The sequence below is a fragment of the Centruroides vittatus genome, unplaced genomic scaffold, assembly GCF_030686945.1.
Source record: "Centruroides vittatus isolate TY-2023 unplaced genomic scaffold, ASM3068694v2 scaffold_450, whole genome shotgun sequence".
Lineage (NCBI taxonomy): Eukaryota > Metazoa > Arthropoda > Arachnida > Scorpiones > Buthidae > Centruroides > Centruroides vittatus.
Genome location: NW_027122709.1, coordinates 560,999 through 582,164, shown reverse-complemented (window position 1 = coordinate 582,164; position 21,166 = coordinate 560,999). Strand labels below are relative to the sequence as shown.

The following is a 21,166-nucleotide window of genomic DNA, read 5'->3' as shown; positions in this document are numbered from 1 at the left end:
CTACCATTTTAATGTGTTTTAGTAGCCTTCTCCCAGCACAGTAATATAACTCATGCCAATGAGCAATAGTTTAAGAGAAATCATTTTTTTAAACTTTCTATGTACGTTATAATACAAGATCTAAGAACAAATAGGCATGAACCAGTGAGTAAAACACCAGATTGAAAAACTTGATGTTGCAGATTTGTCCTGCCATTTTTTGTGAAGTGTACAATCCAGTGAATTATTAAAAATTATATTTGGCCTAAAATATTACACAAATGATTTTAATAATTACAAAATCTTTTAAACAACTGTAATAAAGGTATTGATTTGCTCTTCAGTTGTTTTAAAAATATGCTGATGAGTTTAATAATTAGAAAATAGTATTTTGGGCCAAATATATTTTCTAATAATTCACTGGATTGCACTCTTCAGAAAAAATTGTAAAAAAAAGTTGAATAAAAGTAGGATAAACCTATGACATCAAGCATTTTAACCTGGTGTTTTACTCACTTGTCCACATCTATTTGTTACAATTCACTTATAGAACTCAATACATAATATATGCAAAAGTTTAAACAATGATTTCACCTAAACTACTGCTTGTTAGCACAAGTTATGATACCGTGTATTAGTATTAGTGTATCAAAACTTATTAAAATTTTGGCAAAATCCAAGATATCAAATCTTGGATGCTCCTTTTTAGCTTAAAGTAACTAAAGTCACTGCAAATGCAGTACACTTCACTAGTATTTATGAAATGAAAATAATGTTGTTGCTCATTATTAAGTTTTTTATAAATACAAAACTACTGATTTTACCAAATGAACACAACAAAATCAAAAATGTGTTTAGTGGATTGTTCAAAAAAAGTTGATTGTCATAGAAACATGCATTCCACCAATAAAAAGTTCCACATAGAGCTGTCTATGTAAAACAACAAACAAAATGCAAAGCATCATGGGAGTGTGGAACCTCTGTCATTTCTGGTTAGCTGTGTGCATGTATGATTCTGTTGTTTGTACCCTGCTTATTCAACACATTGAAATAGTCTTAATGTTTTAAAAACCAAAACAGTTATAAGATAAAAATAAGTAATAGAGATTTTGTTATTTTACTTTGGATGACGAGGCTAAAGCTGGATATAAAGGAAAGTTTAAGCAATTTGACCTGAAGTGGCCTGATCTCTTAATGTTGAACTACACAATCTCTAGCAGCAATACCATAAAATAGCTTGATTTTCACTATTAATTTGTGGGCAGAACCTGCTATTTATACAAAGCAATTGTTTAAAAATTACAAATCACTTGTTATAATTATTTAGTAAGTGAAAAAGTACACAAAATATGGTGGTACACAGTAAAACACATGGCATGGCATAATAAAAAGAAAAGTATAGTCAATCAGAGTTTAAAAATGTTTTGTCGTCACATAGATGTGAGCAAGTGAAATTTCCAGCAAGATATGTTAGTAAGAGAGCAAATGTGATGACTTCAGATTATGACATTTCTTGCTTTTTCACTGTTTCACATCACCAAATTACTTCATTGTCATTTGGTGATGTAAAATGTTCCCTTTTGTTTGAAAAAATAAAAAGAAAATGGAATGATGATAAAGTTTATTTCTATTTCAGTAATTTCTTTTAATTGCTGATTGAATTAATTAATATCTCTGGAAACTTCAGTCATTGTCTTCTCACCCATATCTGCTGAAGAAAGTATATTTGATATATATTTAGTATATATACATATATTAGGGTGTCCCTTATTTTTCAAATATTTTTTTTTTTCTAATGCATAGGGCCTAGTTTTGTTTATTTTACCGTTAAATACTCCCACAATAAATTTCAGCTCATTTTGATCACTAGAACCCGTGCCGACTTGCATCGAATCATTTCCATACATATGGTGTTAGAGAAGTGGCACGTATTCGCTTTGTTCGCCATTCTAACACAATTTGTTGGGCTATTAACACTCCATATGTGATAAATATCCACCAATTTCTTGACACAGTTAAGTATAGATTTTTTTAGGTATTCTAGCTTTTTCCCAAAATATGATAGACTCGCGTATTACAAGATTTATGCTTTCACTCAGTTAGTTTAACTTCGCTAATGTTAAAAAACAAAACTGTGAATATTTGCCAATTTAACGGTAATTTTGCACTCGTGATTTGGTGGTTTATCTCTCTGACTAAGAAAATATGTTTTTTAGTGCTTCGTAATTTCACTGACATCTTTGAAAAAAAACTATACATGTTAATAGCCTGACAAATTGTGTTAGAATGGCGAACAAAGCAAATACGTGCCACTTCTCTAGCACCATATGTATGGAAATGATTCGATGCAAGTCGGCACGGGTTCTAGTGATCAAAATGAGCTGAAATTTATTGTGGGAGTATTTAAGGGTAAAATAAACAAAACTAGGTCCTATGCGTTAGAAAAAAAAATTTTCAAAAAATAAGGGACATCCTTATATATATATACCAATTATACTTTCTTCAAATAAATATATACACAATATAAGTTACATAACATATACAGTATATACATTGCACTTGTACTAAAAATGAGCTAAAGAGCTAATCCATAAATGCAGTTTAAAGCAAGAAGGTCAAATCATGATAAGTCAGTATCAGATATCTGCAAGGGTGAGATTTTCTGTCCTGCAAGCAAGAGATTCTATCTCTCATTCATGCATGATTTCACTTTGTGAGAGCCATATTTTTACAAATTTATTGCTTGCTGCTATTAGTACACATTTTTGTAATACTGCACATACTATACTCTAATGCAGTAATTGCCAGTCCTTTTATAAAGTGACATTTTTTTTAAGATATATTTTATTATGAATTATGTTTCTTGCTTTCAAATAAGCACTACTACCATCACATTCAACTATACACCCACTCAAAACAGGAAGTTTGAAAGGTTTCTTGACAACTAATGCTCTATTGTTCAGCTTTACACCAAGCTACATGAATACAGAGATCAGATATTATATTGGATTTATTTAGTTACATGCATACTTGGAATATATAAATGCTCTAATGAAATGTTGAAAACAGCAGTTGCCAAGCAGCGATCCATGAGAAAATTTTGATGTTCTATGGAGAAATTTGGACATTGATCAACTCACAGTTATGTGAAGTATTATGAAAGAAGTGCAAAATGCTTGGTTACTTTTTCTCACCCATTAGGGTTTTTATTTGAATCTAAAACCAAACATGAAATGACTGTTATCAATAAACATTGTTGAATGTAATAATTGTCCTTCATGGAAAAGAGCAAAGAATAAACTTATATCAAATAAGCAGCAACAAACTTCACACTAATTTGTTGTAATTAAACAAATGAATTTCATATTAATAAAGTAAAATGGAACTTTTATGATCATTATTCTATAGATGTTTGAATTGTTTTAAAAAAAAATTCATGACAGTGGTATGTGGAATTCAAAATTGTGAGTTTAGTGGTCTGTGAGGTCAGAAATGTTGGTTTAGAATATATTAAATTTTTAATGGTAAGCATAAATTTTGCTGAAGAGAACAAGTCATACAAGGAACATATCAAAGCAGTGCATTTTGGGCTTCCTGCCCCAATTCAGTCCTTTATTACAGATCTTCAACTTTATTAAAATTATGTTAGTGATCACTGGATGGATCAACTTTGTATATATAGCTTCTAAATAAAATTAAGTTAATATAAGGCTATGATAAACATTTTCTTTAAAATTAAAAATTAAAATTAAAAAATAAAAAACTTAAAACAAAAGATGTGTATCCCATGTAAAAATAAATGTACATGCTTTAAAATGTTGGTTGTAAAAAGGAAAACTTTTTATAATAAAATTAAAAGTACCTTATTAATCACTAAAAATCTTCACTGCACTATATATTCCATATGTTGAGTCTGGATATTAAAATATGTATTCGTCTATACATAAAAAACTGATAGTAGATATGTTAAATAATTAGAAATGTGACAAATGGATAATTAAACTCGTTCAGTTCATTTTAGATAATTATTATTTTATTTGTAACAGGAAGTTTGTTTTTTAGACAGGTATCTTCAAGGGCTCATGTATTGGACCAAACCTTGAAGAATTATGAATGATAAAAATTGACCAAATAATTAAAAATCTCTGTGGTATAATTTTTTTATGACAGATACGTGGACGACAATTCTGTTATTTACAATAAAGGTTTAACCCAGATACTACTTGACTTTGCCAATAATATCCACAATAATATAATTTTGGAATAAGAAAAAGGAAATAATTGCATGTTAAATTTTTTAGACATCATTTCCCAGAGATCTTATAATGATTTATCTTTTAAACATACATTAAACCATGTCATGTAGGTAAGGTTGTTATTATTCCAGTGTACCTATGTACATTAAAAAGAATATTTTAATATGTATATTACAAAAATTAAACATGCACAAACAGTATTATAGATCAAAATAAAGAAATTGAATACATATATTGCATTTTCCAATTAAGTAATTACTCAAACAAGATAATTGAAAAATGACAATATGACCAACTATATCACCATTACAAGTTTTTATAGATTAAAGCTTGATTATATTCCTATACTATTCAAAAATTATTAAAAACATAATATTGTTATTGCTCTCACATTTAATAATATCAAAAAGATGTTAAAAACTAAAGATTCAATTAATAAGAAAACAGACATAATACGAAATAACAATGTAGTACACAAAATTTTGTGTAATTGCCAACCAAAACATTACTGTGTAGATGAAATAGGAGGAACGTTGAAACTAGGATTAGAGAACATCTTCATGCAGTTCAATACAATTACACCAATTTTGAAGTTACCCTACAGTGTAATCAAGAGGGTTGTGAAGGACTCACTGAATGATTTTAAAATCTTTAACTTTTAATAATTTTTTTCTTTTTAACTGCAGGAGCATTTAGAAATCCATTAACAATTAAAGAAAACAGAATGAGTTTAAACACAGGAATAGTCATCAGTGAGATTTGGCAGCCATTATTACATAATTAAACAAGCCTGTTGTGTATCCTCCCTTTCACCTACCCATGTTTTATAATGTACTGTATCCTGTATCTCTAATATAAACTTGGTTGAGGAATATACAGTGAAGTTTTTTTCAATTCAATTCTTTATTGTATGAACTAGGGTTTCTCAAATGGGATCCAGGGATCCCAGTTGTTTTTTTTAACCCAGGAAATTCTCATCCCGGGAAATCCTGCAAATTTTTTAAAAGTTCACTTTTTTCTTATTTTGTGTTAAGGTTGAGGAAAGTTTGAAAATAGAAAGTATAATTAACTCAAACTGTCAGAATACATTTGTATTTGTTAATTTTAAACCTACTTATTAGTTTTTTAAATTTTTTCTCATTATAGCATGTCACAAATGTCAATAATCAGTATGTAGCTTACTTGTAACAAGACTCTGAAAATTCTTTACTTGTCAGAACTGTAATATCTGGAATAATTGTTCTTGCACTGTCTTAATTTTTAACCATGCCCAGTAGCTTCAATAACTGTGTAACGCCAGGTTGTGCAAATTGGGCAAAGATACAAACGAGTACAAAGTCTGCAAGTATGAAGTTTTTCTTCATAAACCTGATTATTAAAGCCAAATGAACTGTTGAATTATTGGGCTATAAGCTTGATGTTTCTATTAAAGTAGTTGAGGTAGACAAGTCAAGAATACTAGAGAGCAAAAGAAGTACTACAATCTTGAAAACGAACTAGAAATCTTCCAGGCTATGGGTGAAAAAAACACACAATGTCTGTCTTCTCTTAAATGTATTTAATACAATTTCACTCACATCAATTGAATTGGAAAGGGCATTTGGTAGCAGGACTTTTCTTTAGTAAAATAAGAACCAGATTGAGTGATGGGAGTATTGACCATCTTTGCTTTTTAAAATCTTTTTATAAAAATTTACAAAAATATTTTGTAATATGTTTTATTTAAAAACGAAAATTACCTTCTAAGTTAGAAGTTTGATCTGAGTTCGTTTTTTTAAAACTCAATTCAAAGCATTTTGTTGTTGTTGTTGTTTGCAGTTTCCAGCAAACTTTAATAAATTTTTTCTATTTTTAAAAAATTTCTACATAATTCAAAGGTAATTTTTAATATATATCTTACACAGCATTATTAATGTGATTTTGGAGGTTGCAGAATGTATTAAATTACTTTAAAAAATGAAAAATACTTATATCATTTGATTTCAAGATATTTTATATATCTTAAAAATAATTAATTCTATCCTGGGATTTCTCAGGATCCCGGGAAACAATTTACTTTTATCCCGGAATCCTGGGACAAACAAAAGACCGGAAAATGAGAAACCCTAGTATGAACCTTAGTTTGTTACAAGGGGTTAAACAATTTTTACAATTTTTTTCTCATGGTGCAACACTCCCTATCATACCATACATTTCTTATATGCCTTTAAGGAGGTACAGATTTAACATTGCAAATTAAATTCATGGACATTGCTACTTTAATTATACATTCAACTAGATTACATTTGAGTTTTCCTCCATATTCATCTGATAGAATATTATCTAATGTAACAGTAAATGAAGATAGGTTCATCCCTCCATATTGCATATTTACCAAAAAATTTTTCTTGGAAACTGCAGATGATACCAAGGGATCATTAATAGTAAAACAGGTGAATGATCAGAGCTTATCTCTGATAAAATACACAAATCTTTTACTATATGAGTATATATTTCTTGTGATACTATGATGAAATCAATAACACTGCCTTAGTTGTGTGATAGGTAAAATTGCCTTCATCTCTTGACAATAAACAGTCTTGTTTGTTTAAATGGTTATCTTCACAAAAATGATTATTTTCCCTCTATTATTAACAATAGAATCTGGTAAATTGTCTTGAAAGTTTTGAAAGTCACCAGTAAAACATGACAAATAATCAGGATGTTTCATTCTGGAGTTAGTCTGCACAAAAAATCAAGTTAGTTCCAGATATAGAATAATTTTGTATGAACAATAAAGTATTCTTGAAATCATCATCATAATTATTGTCAGGCAGAATATAAGACACTATTAAATGGATATTAGTTAACTCTTCAGTATCTACTTGTAAAGCCAATATAGATCATGACTGAGATATCAGTTTAACTTTAGAGTCTGCATCTAATCTAAGCCCAACAATTAAGCTGCTGCTGGGTCTTCTAGGACCCTCACAACTATGAGCTACCTGATGATACATTTTATAATCAGCAGAAAACATTAGCTAGGTTGACACCAAAGTTTTAAATGCGAAAACGTCTACGTTGGACGTTCAACGTCGCTTTCCTGTAAGCCTAGAAGTTTGACAATGGCGTTTGGAATGTCAAGCACAATTCCGCAGACTTACCAAACACCATTGCCAAACTTCTAGGCTTACAGGAAAGTGGCACTGAACGTCTGACGTACATGTTTTCGCATTTAAAACTTGCCTCAACCTCGCTATTGATTCAGTTACTGATGACATATGTCATGTTTCCACCAAACAAAATATAACCATTTTATATATCAAATTCCAGAAATTGGGAAAACAAAATTAATTATTTAAACTTGCTATATTGTAAAAAAGACATTTCATATTATTATTATTATTATTATCCAAGTATAGGGCTTTATATTTGTCTTTTATATCATTATATTGTTTGTTATTATAAACTGTACTTCTAAAAAAGACTGATCTCCATCTGTGTGAAAATTTTACCTTTATAATTACAGGCAAATATCTACCATTAATCTGTTGTATTTTAATTTAACATTTCTATTTCCTTTTGAATGCATTTTTTACCATAAAACCTTAATTTGTTTCTAATAGTTCTAAGTATTTGTTGAATAATCATTTTTAATGAATATATTTAAACCTTCCTTTTAAATTATTAACATTTTTATAAGCTTTTATTTTCAAAACTATACAACTCGCAGATAACCAGTCTTTTTGCATTTACTTTAAATTTTCTAGTTCTAAAAAATGTAAAAATGTAAAAAATATTCATATTTGTAATTTTTTAAGATTATCATCAAAAACTTATTGAACCTTAAGTAAGCTATTGTCCATTTCATTGTCATCCTCCAAGCCAGAGATTACAATATTATTTCTTTCTGGATCTTCTAATTTCATTTCCTTGTACAATAAAGTTGGAATGGTCAGTTATTGGTGTGTTCCTCATGTGATGATAATCATAAATTTTGCTGGAGAGAATATCACTAAAGGATTATCAGGAGAACAAATAGCAATTTTTCCTCTAAATAATAGTGTTTTCCACAGATCTTTTTTTTTTAATTTGTGTTTTTGTGAAATCCTAAGCAATATACTCGGGTATGAGGATTCCATTGTCCTAACTGCTAAGTTTGAACACCAATGAATTATACGAAGTTTTTTCAGATAATTCACACTTTTATTTAACCATTTATTATTATTATTATTATTATTAATAATATCAAAGTATATGAAAGAATTAATAATTTTTAAGCTTAGAAATTTTAAATTGAATTAAAAATATTTTTTCAAACTTAATTAATACATATTTTACAACTGTAGATGTTAATCAAGATGAAGCAATTTTAGCACAAGAGAGAGAAATTGAAAGAGAGGTAATTAATAATTATTATAATTTATTTCTTAATTTTTTTTTTTACTTACTAGATTTTTAAAATGTGTTTTTCTTTCTGATCTTAAATTCATTTATTTATGAAAATAAATTATACCTTTAATTTTCCTACATGAATCTTTCTAATGTTTTATAGAAATTACAATTTTTACTTTGTACAATATATATAACAGAGGGAAAGTATGGTGATTTGTCAAAAAAATTACCCTCGGGACCGTGAAACATTGAGAAATACAAAAATTTCTGGTGTTTTTTCTGTATGTAATGATGTTAGTGTGCGTGGGTATGATTTCGTTTTCCTTGTTTGTAGCTTAATAACTCCTGTGCTTTTTTTGTCGAAGATTTCTGAAATTGTGCAGGGAGGTTTGTGTATTAGGGAGATTGATGCTATTAAATTTTGTTGATAAAGGTCCAAGGGGTGGGCAGAGAAAGGGATCTTGTGGATCTCCAGTAGGGTCAGACTTGAATTTGAATGAAGATTTTACTTATTATTAGTATTTACAATTTTTTATAAAACCCATCCCTATCCCAAAAATTAAGCTGTTTTGCCATTTATAGTAATTAAAAATATTTAAAAAAAAAAAATGATTTTTAATAAAAATATGATAAAGATTGTGCCACCAAATGTTGCTGGAAAAGTTAAACAACTTGCTGGATTTTTTTTTATAAGTTGGCCTCAACAACTTATTTCTTTCATTGAAATATTAGTTTGTCATTTTTCAACTTTATTTAAATTAATTATTAACATTTTTTAAATAATTTTTTGCTACATTCATAAATATGATTGTGTAGTCAGGAGAGAAACTTTCACCTAAAAAAGTGGTTTTTGTTATGAAAATTAGTTATTTAAAAAGTTATAATAATTCGATCAATTGAAGAATTAATGGATGAAAAAATATAATCAACAATAAATGCAAGATATTTTTTGTGATATTTTTAAACAGCTTTAAATAAAAAAAAATCTAGCAATACTTTCTCTGTGTAACTTTCTCTGCTGAGATTTTACTTAAAAATATCTTTTATATTAATCATAATAAATAAATGTTTTTGTGACTCCATCTGCTATGAGATTTTGTTATAAAAACTTTTTATATTTTTAATTATTACAAGGGCTATTTTTTAAATAAGTTCCGTTCGTGAATGAGAGTGAGAATAATGTGCAGTCACGGCAGTACGCATGCGCTTCTGCTCTGAGCAAGCTTGGCGCGCATTTTCACGCCATTTGCAGCCATATCGTCTGTCTGTATGTTGAGCTGTAGAAGTTTAAAATGTTTAAGAAAATTGAGTCTTCCGCCGACTGTGAGATGCAATCTGTTATTCGATTCTTGAGTTCAAGAAACTTTGCAGCAGCAGAAATTCATCGTCAGATTTGTGAAGTTTACGGTGATAATGCTATGAGTGACAGTAAAGTTCGAAAATGGGTAAGAATGTTCAAGGATAGGCGAGTTAATGTCCATGATGAGCCACGCCCTGGCCGACCTTCTCCGATTTCTGAAGATTTGGTTTGTGATGTGGATAACAAAATTCGAGAGGACTGACGATTCACGATTTCAATGTTATCAATTGTATTTCCATAGATTTCAAGATCAGTTTTGTATACCATTGTTTCAGAGAAACTGAATTATCGAAAATTGTGTTCTCGGTGGGTTCCAAGATTGCTTTCTGACGATCACAAAACAAAAAGATTGGACAGTGCTTTATCGTTTTGACTCGATATGATCATCCACACAGTCCAGACTTTGCACCCAGTGATTTTCACTTGTTTCGATACTTAATCCTTGGTGGTCAACAGTTCAATGACGATGAAGAAAATGAAAACTGCACTCATGAATTGGGCTTCTTCACAGGCGGCAGATTTCTATGAAGTCGGAATTCAAAAATTGTTGAGCTGTATGACAAATGTTTAAACAAAAATGGAAATTATGTAGAAAAGTAGATAAAAGTATGTAGAAAATGGAAAAAAATATATATTAATGATATTTACAGTATTTTTCTTTTTATTAAAAAACGGACCTTATTTAAAAAATAGCCTTTGTATAAAATGACAAATGCTAATTTTGAGGGTAGAGATGAGTTTTATAAAAGAAAAAACGAATTGTAAATGCTAACAAGTAAAATCTTCATTAAGTTCTACCCCATTCAAGATATGACTGCCCTCCATCTCTCCATTCTTTCAACCTTTCATCACCAAAATTTAATTGCATCAAATTAAACAAAATAGATGCCAAAACACATACCCACAAACCCCATCCATGGAAATTATTTTTGTTCAGATGGTCTCAAAACATGGAGATTTGCAAAAATCTTGAACAGTCAAATTTGACATGATTCCCATACTTTCCTTGTTATTTATACATAATAACCAGGAAAGTAACAAGAATTGAACACAAATCTTATATTATTTCACATTTTAGCTAGTGATGCATCATAAATATTTTGACCAATTGCTGATTAATTGGCAATTAAAAATCAGCTGATTACTTATATAAATAAATAAGAATTTCATATACTGTACTAAAGTGGTTTGCTCACTCACCTCCTTATTCTAAATATAGACTATTTGTAACAAAAATTTTGTGATAATTCATCAATTCCTAGTGCTGTCATTTCTAATCTCACATTAACTCCCACCAAAAAGTTTGTGTTACAAGCAGGGAAAAAAGCTCTCACTATTTTAATATATATCTTTTAATTTTACATTTATTATATATATGTTAATAATTTTTGTAACTGACAGTCAATGAGATGGATAAGTATGATGATCCTTAGCGAGATTAGCAATACTCTGTTAAAATTTGTAAGTTGTAAGCCTTTTCATCGACCCCCAATAATGCAATGGTGCAAAATTAAACAAAGTGCAAAAAATGATAATTAATTGTAATTTAAATGGTACTGTGGGTTAGTATCGACCACTTTGGCAACTCGTGGTTTAGAGTATATATTAATAAATTGGAAAAAATGAATCAGAAAGGAACTCTTGTCACAGTCAAAATTATTAAAATAAAAATTAAAAAATGATAAAAAGTACCATTTAAACTACAATTAATTATAATTTTTTGCACTTTGTTTAATTTTGCACTATTTCATTAACACTTATCCTTAGACTGTGTGTGTGAAGGGTAATTAAGAAGGGTTTGGAAAAAATTAAAATATTTTGAAATAAATTTTATCCATATTAGATTAAGCATTCTCCCAATTTTATAATTTTACATAACTAATATGCTTTAAAATTTGCAAAATGTTTTAAAATTTAAATATGCATATATTATAGGGGCTCAGTCCACTACCCTTTGGAGCATTTCATAACACACTCCTTCATGTTTTATTTCATAATTTTTTCATATAAACAATTCATACTAGTTTTAAAATTTTCATTTCAAATATTTTTAAAAATAAAAATTGTAAAACTAAAATTAGGTAAAAATTTTTCATTTGTAACATTATTGATAAATACTGTTGTTAGTTTATAGTTAGTATTATAGGTTATTAACAGAATTATCATATGAAGTCCTTATTAAATTTAACAGAAAGCAATAATTAATAATGAGAAACATTAATAATTAGTAATTGTTTGACCAATTCTGCTGATTGCCAGTTGTCTACCAATTAATTGATGCATCACTAATATTAGCTTATTTCATTTTTTAAGTGATGATATAATTGTTTGCTTTCATTGGCATGTAAGCAAACAATTCTGTTAAATCACTTATGTAAAGTGAGTTCTGTTAAATCACTTTTAGTTATTATAAGAAATGGGTCTGTCATCGTACTGTACAGTTCTGTTTCATTTAATCAATGCTAGTTATCATTTCTCAGGAAAAAATCAGCTTCAATATTATATTATGGCAGTAAGATCATGAGTTAAATTCTCTGGCATCTATAAAACAATTATCATCTTACATTTAATCTTATAAATGAAAATATGTTTGTTTGTTTATGACACAATTGTCTATATGAGGCCTTTGTATACATGTTTACATTTGGATTCTTAGGGTCATTGAATTTCATTGGATTGGTAATAATTGTCCAAGTCTGATAGACTATGCTCAGATGATAGGTGTAATTGATGTTAGGAATTTTTTTTAGTTCTGTTGATTTCAGATCATTTGTTTGATTTCTTGTAGATGAGGTGTTTTTCTACAGTGAAGAAACAATCAAGATATACTGTCAAAATTAAAAGGAAACTGATAACTAGAAGGAAAAAATTAGTTAAGAATAAAGTATTTTTGACAGGATTGATGGTTTAGAATGTAATCTAATGATTGGATTACAGAAAATTGAAAGAGTAAAATATAGGTAACTCTTGGTGAATGCAGTTTCAGTCAGTGTGAATTTTTCTTAATGCAAGTCTGTTCTGAGAGAAGATCAGCATTGCCAACTCAACAAAACTCAGCTAGCAACACTGATAATTCTTTGTAAAATTTCATGTTACTCTATTCAGATTTTTTCCAATTTTTTGAAATTTACATTTTACATAACTGTGAATATACGTAAGTCACGTGTTACCTAACTCAGGGTATTACTGTACTTAGAATATAAATAATTTGTTAGATTGTGTATGTTTTGTGTTAAGGAGCTTCTAAAAATAGCAATGTGGTACAGGGCCTTCAAATATATAAAATTCTTTTAAGTGATGATAAACTGACCTTTCATATGTTTCCAGCAGTGACAGCATTGTAAAAGAAAATGCTTTTGTAATGCTGTTACTGCTGGAAATGTATGAAAGATCAGTTTGTCATCACTTATTTAGTAGTTTCAGCTTTAAGAGTAATTTTATTTTTAAAATTCTTCTTTTGAGTTTGATACAGTATACAAAGATAGATTGATTTGTTTGTGTGTATAAATTATTAAAAGAGAAGAATATTCTCTCTTCATAATTTTTATCTTTATTATTATTATTATTGAAAGGACCTAAGTTAATTAATTATATATATTTAGATTGCAGAATCAATTCCACTAATTGGACCAAAATGCTCACTGTTGTCATTGAGCAAAGAATATGCTAAGGATGATGATGTTTATCTAGAGAAACTAAAAGTAAGTGCTGTATTTTGTAAACTTGATTATATTATTGTTTACAATGATACAAAATAAATATTGATTATATTTTGTCATCAATAGTAATATATATAAAAATAGAAGGAATTAAGACATTTATGGGAATTACATGATCCTGATACCAAGAAATTTTAATTAAAATCAGAATTATTTTGATAAACATTCTTAACTTTCCTTAAGACATTTGAACAATTAGAGATGAAATTAAAATGAGAACTTTTATATTTAACCTCAGCAAGTTTTTAATTTGCATTTGTAAAAGTAGCCTATACATTTGAAAAATGCTCTCTTCTTTAATTTTTTGTTTCTTATTTTGTGTGTTTGTTGTTATCCAGATTATCAGATTTTAATATATATTAAAACAGAGTGTAACTTACATTTGATGTATTGGCGCATGCACGGTTTAAATGTAATCACTTGCGGCACTAGTGTCAGCTTGATGTATACTTAACTTCTGGTAGTGAGTAAACAATGGAAACAGAATGGGAAGTTTTAATCTACTTATAAAAACATGGACTTAAAAAATGTAACAGTTGCTGAATTACAAAATAAATTAAACTAATTAGTGGACAAGACAGCAGGGACAACGGCAGAACTTTTAGAAAGGTGCACAAGCTTAAATTAATAAGTATAAACTGATGCTTTACTGTTGTTGGCTTTAGTTTTCATTCTTGTAACAACTATGAGGACAACAATTTAGTTTTACTCAACTTCAATTTTAATATACTTTTGGAATTTTAGATACGTAATAATTAGCAAAAAACAATGTTAAAAATCATTGTCATTAATGTTTGATGATGATTCAAATACTATTAAATTGTTTTTGAAATTAACTGCATTTTTAAATTTAACATAATTATAAGAATATCATATTTTTGGCAAAATTTATATCGTTTAATATTTAGTTGGACCTCCTTTCATTTGAATAACATCACTCTATTTAGACAGTCTGAATCAAGTTACACAATTGTTTCACTTCAATATTTTTTCAAGCATCCATAATTGCTAATTTTAACCGGTTGATGATAATGCTTGTTTTGACCATATACTATTTTTGTCATTATACTCTATAAATTTTCTGTTGGACTAAGATCTAGGTTTCTAGAAGGCCAGTCTAATACTTTTTTTGTTTTTATTAACAAACCAGATCTTACTGTTAGTTGATTTTAATGCTCGGAGTGGAGCATTGTCTTGTTGAAATATCCAATTACTTCTATTAATTAAAGGTCCAAATGCATTTAAATTATTTTTTAACATATTCTGATATTTCAAAGAAGTCATTTTTTTCATCAAAAATGAAAAAATATCAGTTTTCCCTTTGAATCCAAAGCGTCCCAAATCATTACATTGCCACTTCCTAACTGACTACTCATTCTAACTTCGGCTTCTTTTTTCACATTATGCCAATATTATCCATAACCATCTGGTTCATCTAAATTCTACTTTTTTCATTAGAGAAAACAACTTTTTCCCACTCCTTGGGCCAGCTCAGGACAGATTTAGCCTATTTGTTGCTTGTGGACAGGTATCAAATTAGGTATCACTTTCATTTTTCAGTATTTTATGTTATCATGAACACACCACCACATTGTCTGATGGGACACAGATTTTGGTAAATTAGCAGCTACCTCTCTAGTAGATGGCTGCTAATTTACTTGCTGTTTTGTAAGGAAGAAAACCTTTTGTTTATCTCTATCAGTTAATTTTTTCTTAAGTTCACTTCTCTCCATTTTCCATAATTTTCTTGAAATATATTGTCTATACATTGGCCACAGCAGTTTTAAAATGATTAATTATTGTAGTTATTTGTATGAAACTTTTCAGCACCTTGTAATTTATATATATTTTGAATTTCAGCCTCTAAAAGTCTACTATTTCTTGGCATTGTGTTATTAGTGTTTAAAACATAAACTGTTAAGATTTCAAAAGTTTAAAATGATTGTATGCACAGTGAGTTTCAAAATACCTTTCATTCTTTTTTCTAGAGAAAGGTGTTTTGAAACTTATTAAAATGATTGGCTGTTCTAATACCAGGTGAGGTGTAATAACTTTTTCAATTGTTCATTAAAAATATATTTACATTTGTAGAGTATTATTACTTTGAACTATTCAAAATTAATTGTCCTTATAATTTTGCCTGTTACAGATTTGAAAATAATTTCTTCCCAGTTTTTATCTACTTCCCATTCTTTTTTCCTATTAGATCATCCGGAAATTTATGAAATTTCTAACTTGGATATTTTTTTATCATTGGCACTGAGGCAAACAACACTTAACCGACATTTCAAAAATACCTAAAAAAGTAATTTTTAAACAAATGTATACACAGCATGATAGACGAAACAGGAAGCTGCCTATTCATAAGCCTGATTCTAGCCTGATTGGCACAGTAATGAGAGTTAGTTCAGGAAAGAACAAAATTTTGTTCTTTCCTGAACTAACTCTCCTTACTGTGCCAATCTTTAAACACCAGTATAAAGTCCTATTAATAAGTAAAGTCCAAGTAGACAATTAACAATAATATTAGAATTTAAGGCTTTTACAATTTCTATTCTTAAATTTTTTCAACCAATGCACAATGGGTCAGCAGCAATGTAAAATGGAATAAAATTTCAAAATGCATTTTCAAAGGTTCTATTACAAAAATTAAGTGACTATATTTATTTTTTTATAACATTTTTATTTAATTTCAAAGCAAATTTTCAATCCCATGAAGATTATTATGTTTAATTCTGATAGTCAAGCTCTGCATTTATAAATTACTTAAAAAATACTAAGTTATCATTGAATATTACTTCACTAATGCAACCAGTATGAATTCTGCAATAGAGAATGTAAACAGTATATAATTAAAGTATAAAAACAATCTAAAGTAAATACATTTATTAGTTACTTCCACATTCTTTGTTTTCATTATCTTTCTGAATTTTCATTTGTAGGGGTATATTGCAACATTATATTCTAACACAAGAACTGCCATACAGGCCATTTTGACCTGTACTTGTATTTATTGATTTCTGGCAAAAAATTTTATGAATATATTTTTAAAATGATGTTTTTTCAATAATTGAGAATATCCTTAACATTATTTGTTGTGTGTGTGATTCTAAGTGTATACATATATGAAAAAATTAACCAAAAATTTTATAATGCTAAGGTGAATACATCTTATTTTGTCCGTACATACTACATGAAATGCTTCGTTCCAAGTGAATCTGTTGTTGTTTATGAACACTTGTTTTGATACAAATGACACTTCTTTTATTCAATATATACCAAATAAACCCAACAAATTAGGCATCAAGTTCAGGATTCTGCCTGATGGGAAATTGATATTTTCTATTTAAACTTAGTAAACACTAGCGTTGTGTGTTTTCCAAAGACACTTGGCAAGTTTTCTATCAAATATCTTTATTCATTCTAGTTGAAAACGTCCAGTCCCTACAGTAATCACTGGGCGGTGGACCACAGATCTTAATATTTTCTAATTGGTTTTTCTTACCTTAGTAAAGATGAGTCACATCCTGGAGAAATATCATTGGTGCAGCATGTTATCATAAAACATGTCAACAATTATATCTATTCGGGTATTAACATTACATGTGACAGTTTTTTTACATCTCTCTCATAACTAAATTATGTATGAGTGTTGAAAATTAGCATGCTGGGAACAATACGAAACAATCGGCATGAGTTTCCTGATGTGGTGGGACAATTAATTGGAATCAGGAATTGGAAAAATTTGGCATTTTCCAGGAATCAGAATGAAGCAAATCTTCTCTTGATTTCAGATTCTTAAAAACAATTCTTCCACATTTTATAAGAGAATTAACTAAATAAGTGACATCCAGAAACTTGAGAGGATGTTTATCAATGTAATTAGCCTGGACGAGCAGTTTGAGCAGTAATATGTCACAGATGAAAGATTATAAGTGATTTATTGTTGAGAAAAGAAAAAAATGTGATGAAAAGTACAGATAAAAAAGAAAAGTGTAATAAAGAAATTAAAGTAAATTAAACTAAAAAATAAGAAATAAAAGAATAATAAAAAATAAAAACATATGGCATTTAAGCAGGAAAAGTCTTGGTTAAATTGGAGTCATTTGTTAAAAGTAGCCATGTTTGAGATTTTGTCCAGTCTCAGCTGAGGGAACTGTCTGAAACATAATGTCCTGTGAGTTGCTTGACACGACTAAAAAACTTATATTCGAAATAGTTACATAAAAGTTGAAATTTTTGGATGGGACGAGAGGTAGGAGTTGAGCTGGTCCAATTCAGAGTAGAGTCAGTAGCTCAACTAATATAAGTTTATTTTTACATAAATTTAATATTTATTTTTAAAGAAAATAATTATAAAACAGTAAACACCAAATATGTTTGTACAAATGTTTTTGTCTTGATATGAAATGAAGAGCGTAACATCTATTCTAGTGCCAAATTTATTTCTAATCTATAATCATATATCCAAAATTTAGCCCGATCATTTACAGCAGTTGTTGGTGTATTTACATCTGATCTCAATTGACAAGACTATGTCTTGTTTATAACATCATACTGCCTGATGTGTTACCAGCTTAGAGGTATGAAGGAGTACATGTCAGGAGTTGAAATTTGGCCCAAAGTATTAGGTGTCCAAATCATGCACGTATAAAAAAAACCAGACTTGTAGGTAGTCAGGAGACCGAGAATCGAGACAAAATAAAATACAAAATGGCGACACTCTCTACAAACAGGCAGTAGTGCAAGATTTGCGTATGTGTTGCTGGTTGAGAAGTTGGAAATACGAATATTGTGAAATCGAATTTTGACAAACACATGCATTGGGAAGTTCGAAGGGCGAATGTTGCAAATCAAATTTTGACAAACAAATCTTTGAAAAAAACCCATTTACCTGTCCCATGTTATTTCCCACATATTTCTGGTCACCATGTGCTAACCTTGAGCGATTGACTAGAGATATCTTGTTTCATCATCAGAACGTTTTTGAAACTAGATGGTGTGTCTTTATAATTTTATATTAAAACTAACTTCCAAAATATAATAATTTATTCTTTTTACATTTATTAATATATATATTTCGTTTGTGCAAAATAAAAAAAATAATTTCGAACAATACAATAGCCACCATTAATTTTTTCAAAAATGGGAAATTTTCACATTGACAAAAATTCAACCTGAGACGTCATGCAATGGAGAGAAATTTCAACATTAGATAGGTTAATTTCACTGAAAATGCATTGTGGATGACCTTGTGGTTGTGGCCGGCGAAGTTTGAATGATTGCGCTCAAAACCAGCAATACCAAAGACGATTGGAGAATGAGAACGAGACGCTCCGTGATCCCGCTTAGTAGTGAGTCTCCAAGACATGGTCCCAAATACGGCCTTGCCGTTTTACTTGTTGTGTCCTGGTGTGATACATCTCGCTATGCTGATCCCCTCCAGAAAAACTGAACTGCTTGAGCAAAGACAAAATTGCTTTGTCTCCACCAACCATTAGGCCTACACGACATTAGTGTATGTAGAATTGACATACTTTCAGAAGATCCATAAAATATATCGAAAATTGTTAAATTCCTTTTCTGCTACTGTCCCACAATTAAGTGTTTAAATTATATATTAGTTTATTAGTTTGGTTTCTGTTCTTTGAGATTTGGCCAAAAAAAAGTGGCTGTCCCAATTAACTGGTGACCCAATTAAATGGAATTGACTGTATTTTAGTACAAAAATGAAATCAAAAAGTCCACATCTTGAAAAACATGATGAAGTCCACATTGTTCCAGAAGCTTCCCGCTATTAGAGCTAGGTAACATGGTGTCATCTAGTGGGGATGAGGGATGTAAATCTGGTTCCTTTTTTTAGAACTTGGATAACTTTTCTGTAGTTAGACCGAAATTCACCAAACTCTGGAAAAATATCAAGCAACTGTCTAGCTTTATATTGCAAAACACAGTGCACTAAACTGTCAAAATACTTTTTTGTTATTAAGTGTCAAATATGCAAAGGTTGACACTTTTGTTTTTTGAATATATCTTTTCTCAGAGTTAATTATATTTTTCAAAATGTAATTTATGCACATGCCAGGGTTCTACTGAGCATTTTGACACCAAAATCATCAAAATCTAATGTGGGGATTTAAAAAAAAATTCAGACAAATAAAGGGCAAACGTTACCCTAGTAGCTTGGGCCACTAGCCTAGGAAACAAACGGTGTTTTTTTTTTTTATTTTATTGTGAAATCTCAGGTTATTAAAAATGAATTTTTTTTTTAGTTGGCTACTTTTGGGTTACTTTTTAGAAAGGTTTTGGCTACAAAAGCTAAAAACATTGGCAACACTGCTACCTAGTTTCAAATCAAGGCTGGCAGTCAGCAAGCAAATTCAAGCAGCTAAACATTAAAAAATTTACTCAATAAACCTTTAAGAAATTAAAATATATAAATTTGACAGTGCTCAATTGTGCTAATTTTTTTATATTAAGGAATGTACTGACATGTTACATGTGATGCCGTATTTAATATAATTAGAAAGAAATGTTGGTTTTTATGAGAGAGAAAGATTTTTGCATTCTGTAACCTATTTGCCATACTTGAAACTGAAATTATTATAAAACACTCTTATTAAAAATTCCTATACATAACTTTTACACACTTTATCAACAGTTTTACTTTTTGATAAATACCTAAAATTCAGGGGTACCAAATTAAATAGACAAAAAGGGTCTTACAAAACCAACTTGACTGAAGTGTCATCTTAAGTAGTATTGATTGGCTTATAAAAATTGATTTCTAGGACGTCGACTTTTGGTATTTTGTCCCACTTTTTTGTTAAATCTGGCCCACTATCCAATGCTGACATTTTCTGATACAGCTTTGCTACCATACCATACACACTACATACATTGTTTGTCACAATAACAGTAGCATTATTTTTTTTTAATTTATATAACATTAGACGCCTTAACTAATATAATGAGAGGTTTGTTTTCATTGATAGTAATGAGCTAACTTTTTAAAAATAATCAAAAACTATTATAAAAATTATTAAAACTACGTAATTAATAAACTAGCACTTGAGCTGATTGGTATATTACAAAGTTATGCCAAAGCATGAAAATGACAGTTTAAAAAAATGACAATGTTTATAATTCAACTCAATATATGGTTCATTACAATAAATGAGCTAAGAAGAACTTATTCAAATAAAAATGATACAAAGCTAAATTGTATTTGTATATTATTGACATACTTTGTCGTCATGAAATAAGTTAAAAATAGTTGCATTTTTAAAATGTTCATTTCTAGTTAACAAAATTCTCTTTACTGAAGAATTAATTAGAAAAACGTATTTTAAATATTCTTTCTCACTATTTTTGCTTTACATTTAAAAAATTTTTCTTTGAGTCCATTTATTACAAAATGAAATTGAATAAAGTCAAATAGATGTAATTCTGATGTAAAATAAATTTGATTATTATTT

General features: G+C 29.0%; 1 protein-coding gene across 1 annotated transcript in view; it reads left to right on the top strand.

Moving 5' to 3' along the window:
- The window catches only part of LOC136989237 (ubiquitin thioesterase OTUB1), a 55,553-nt gene that overhangs the window by 14,034 nt on the left and 20,353 nt on the right, over window positions 1-21,166 (top strand). The window contains exons 2-3 of the mRNA XM_067287344.1: window positions 8,564-8,616; window positions 13,572-13,670. Coding sequence (XP_067143445.1) covers window positions 8,564-8,616; window positions 13,572-13,670 — 152 coding nt within the window. The remainder of the gene's footprint in view (window positions 1-8,563; window positions 8,617-13,571; window positions 13,671-21,166) is intronic.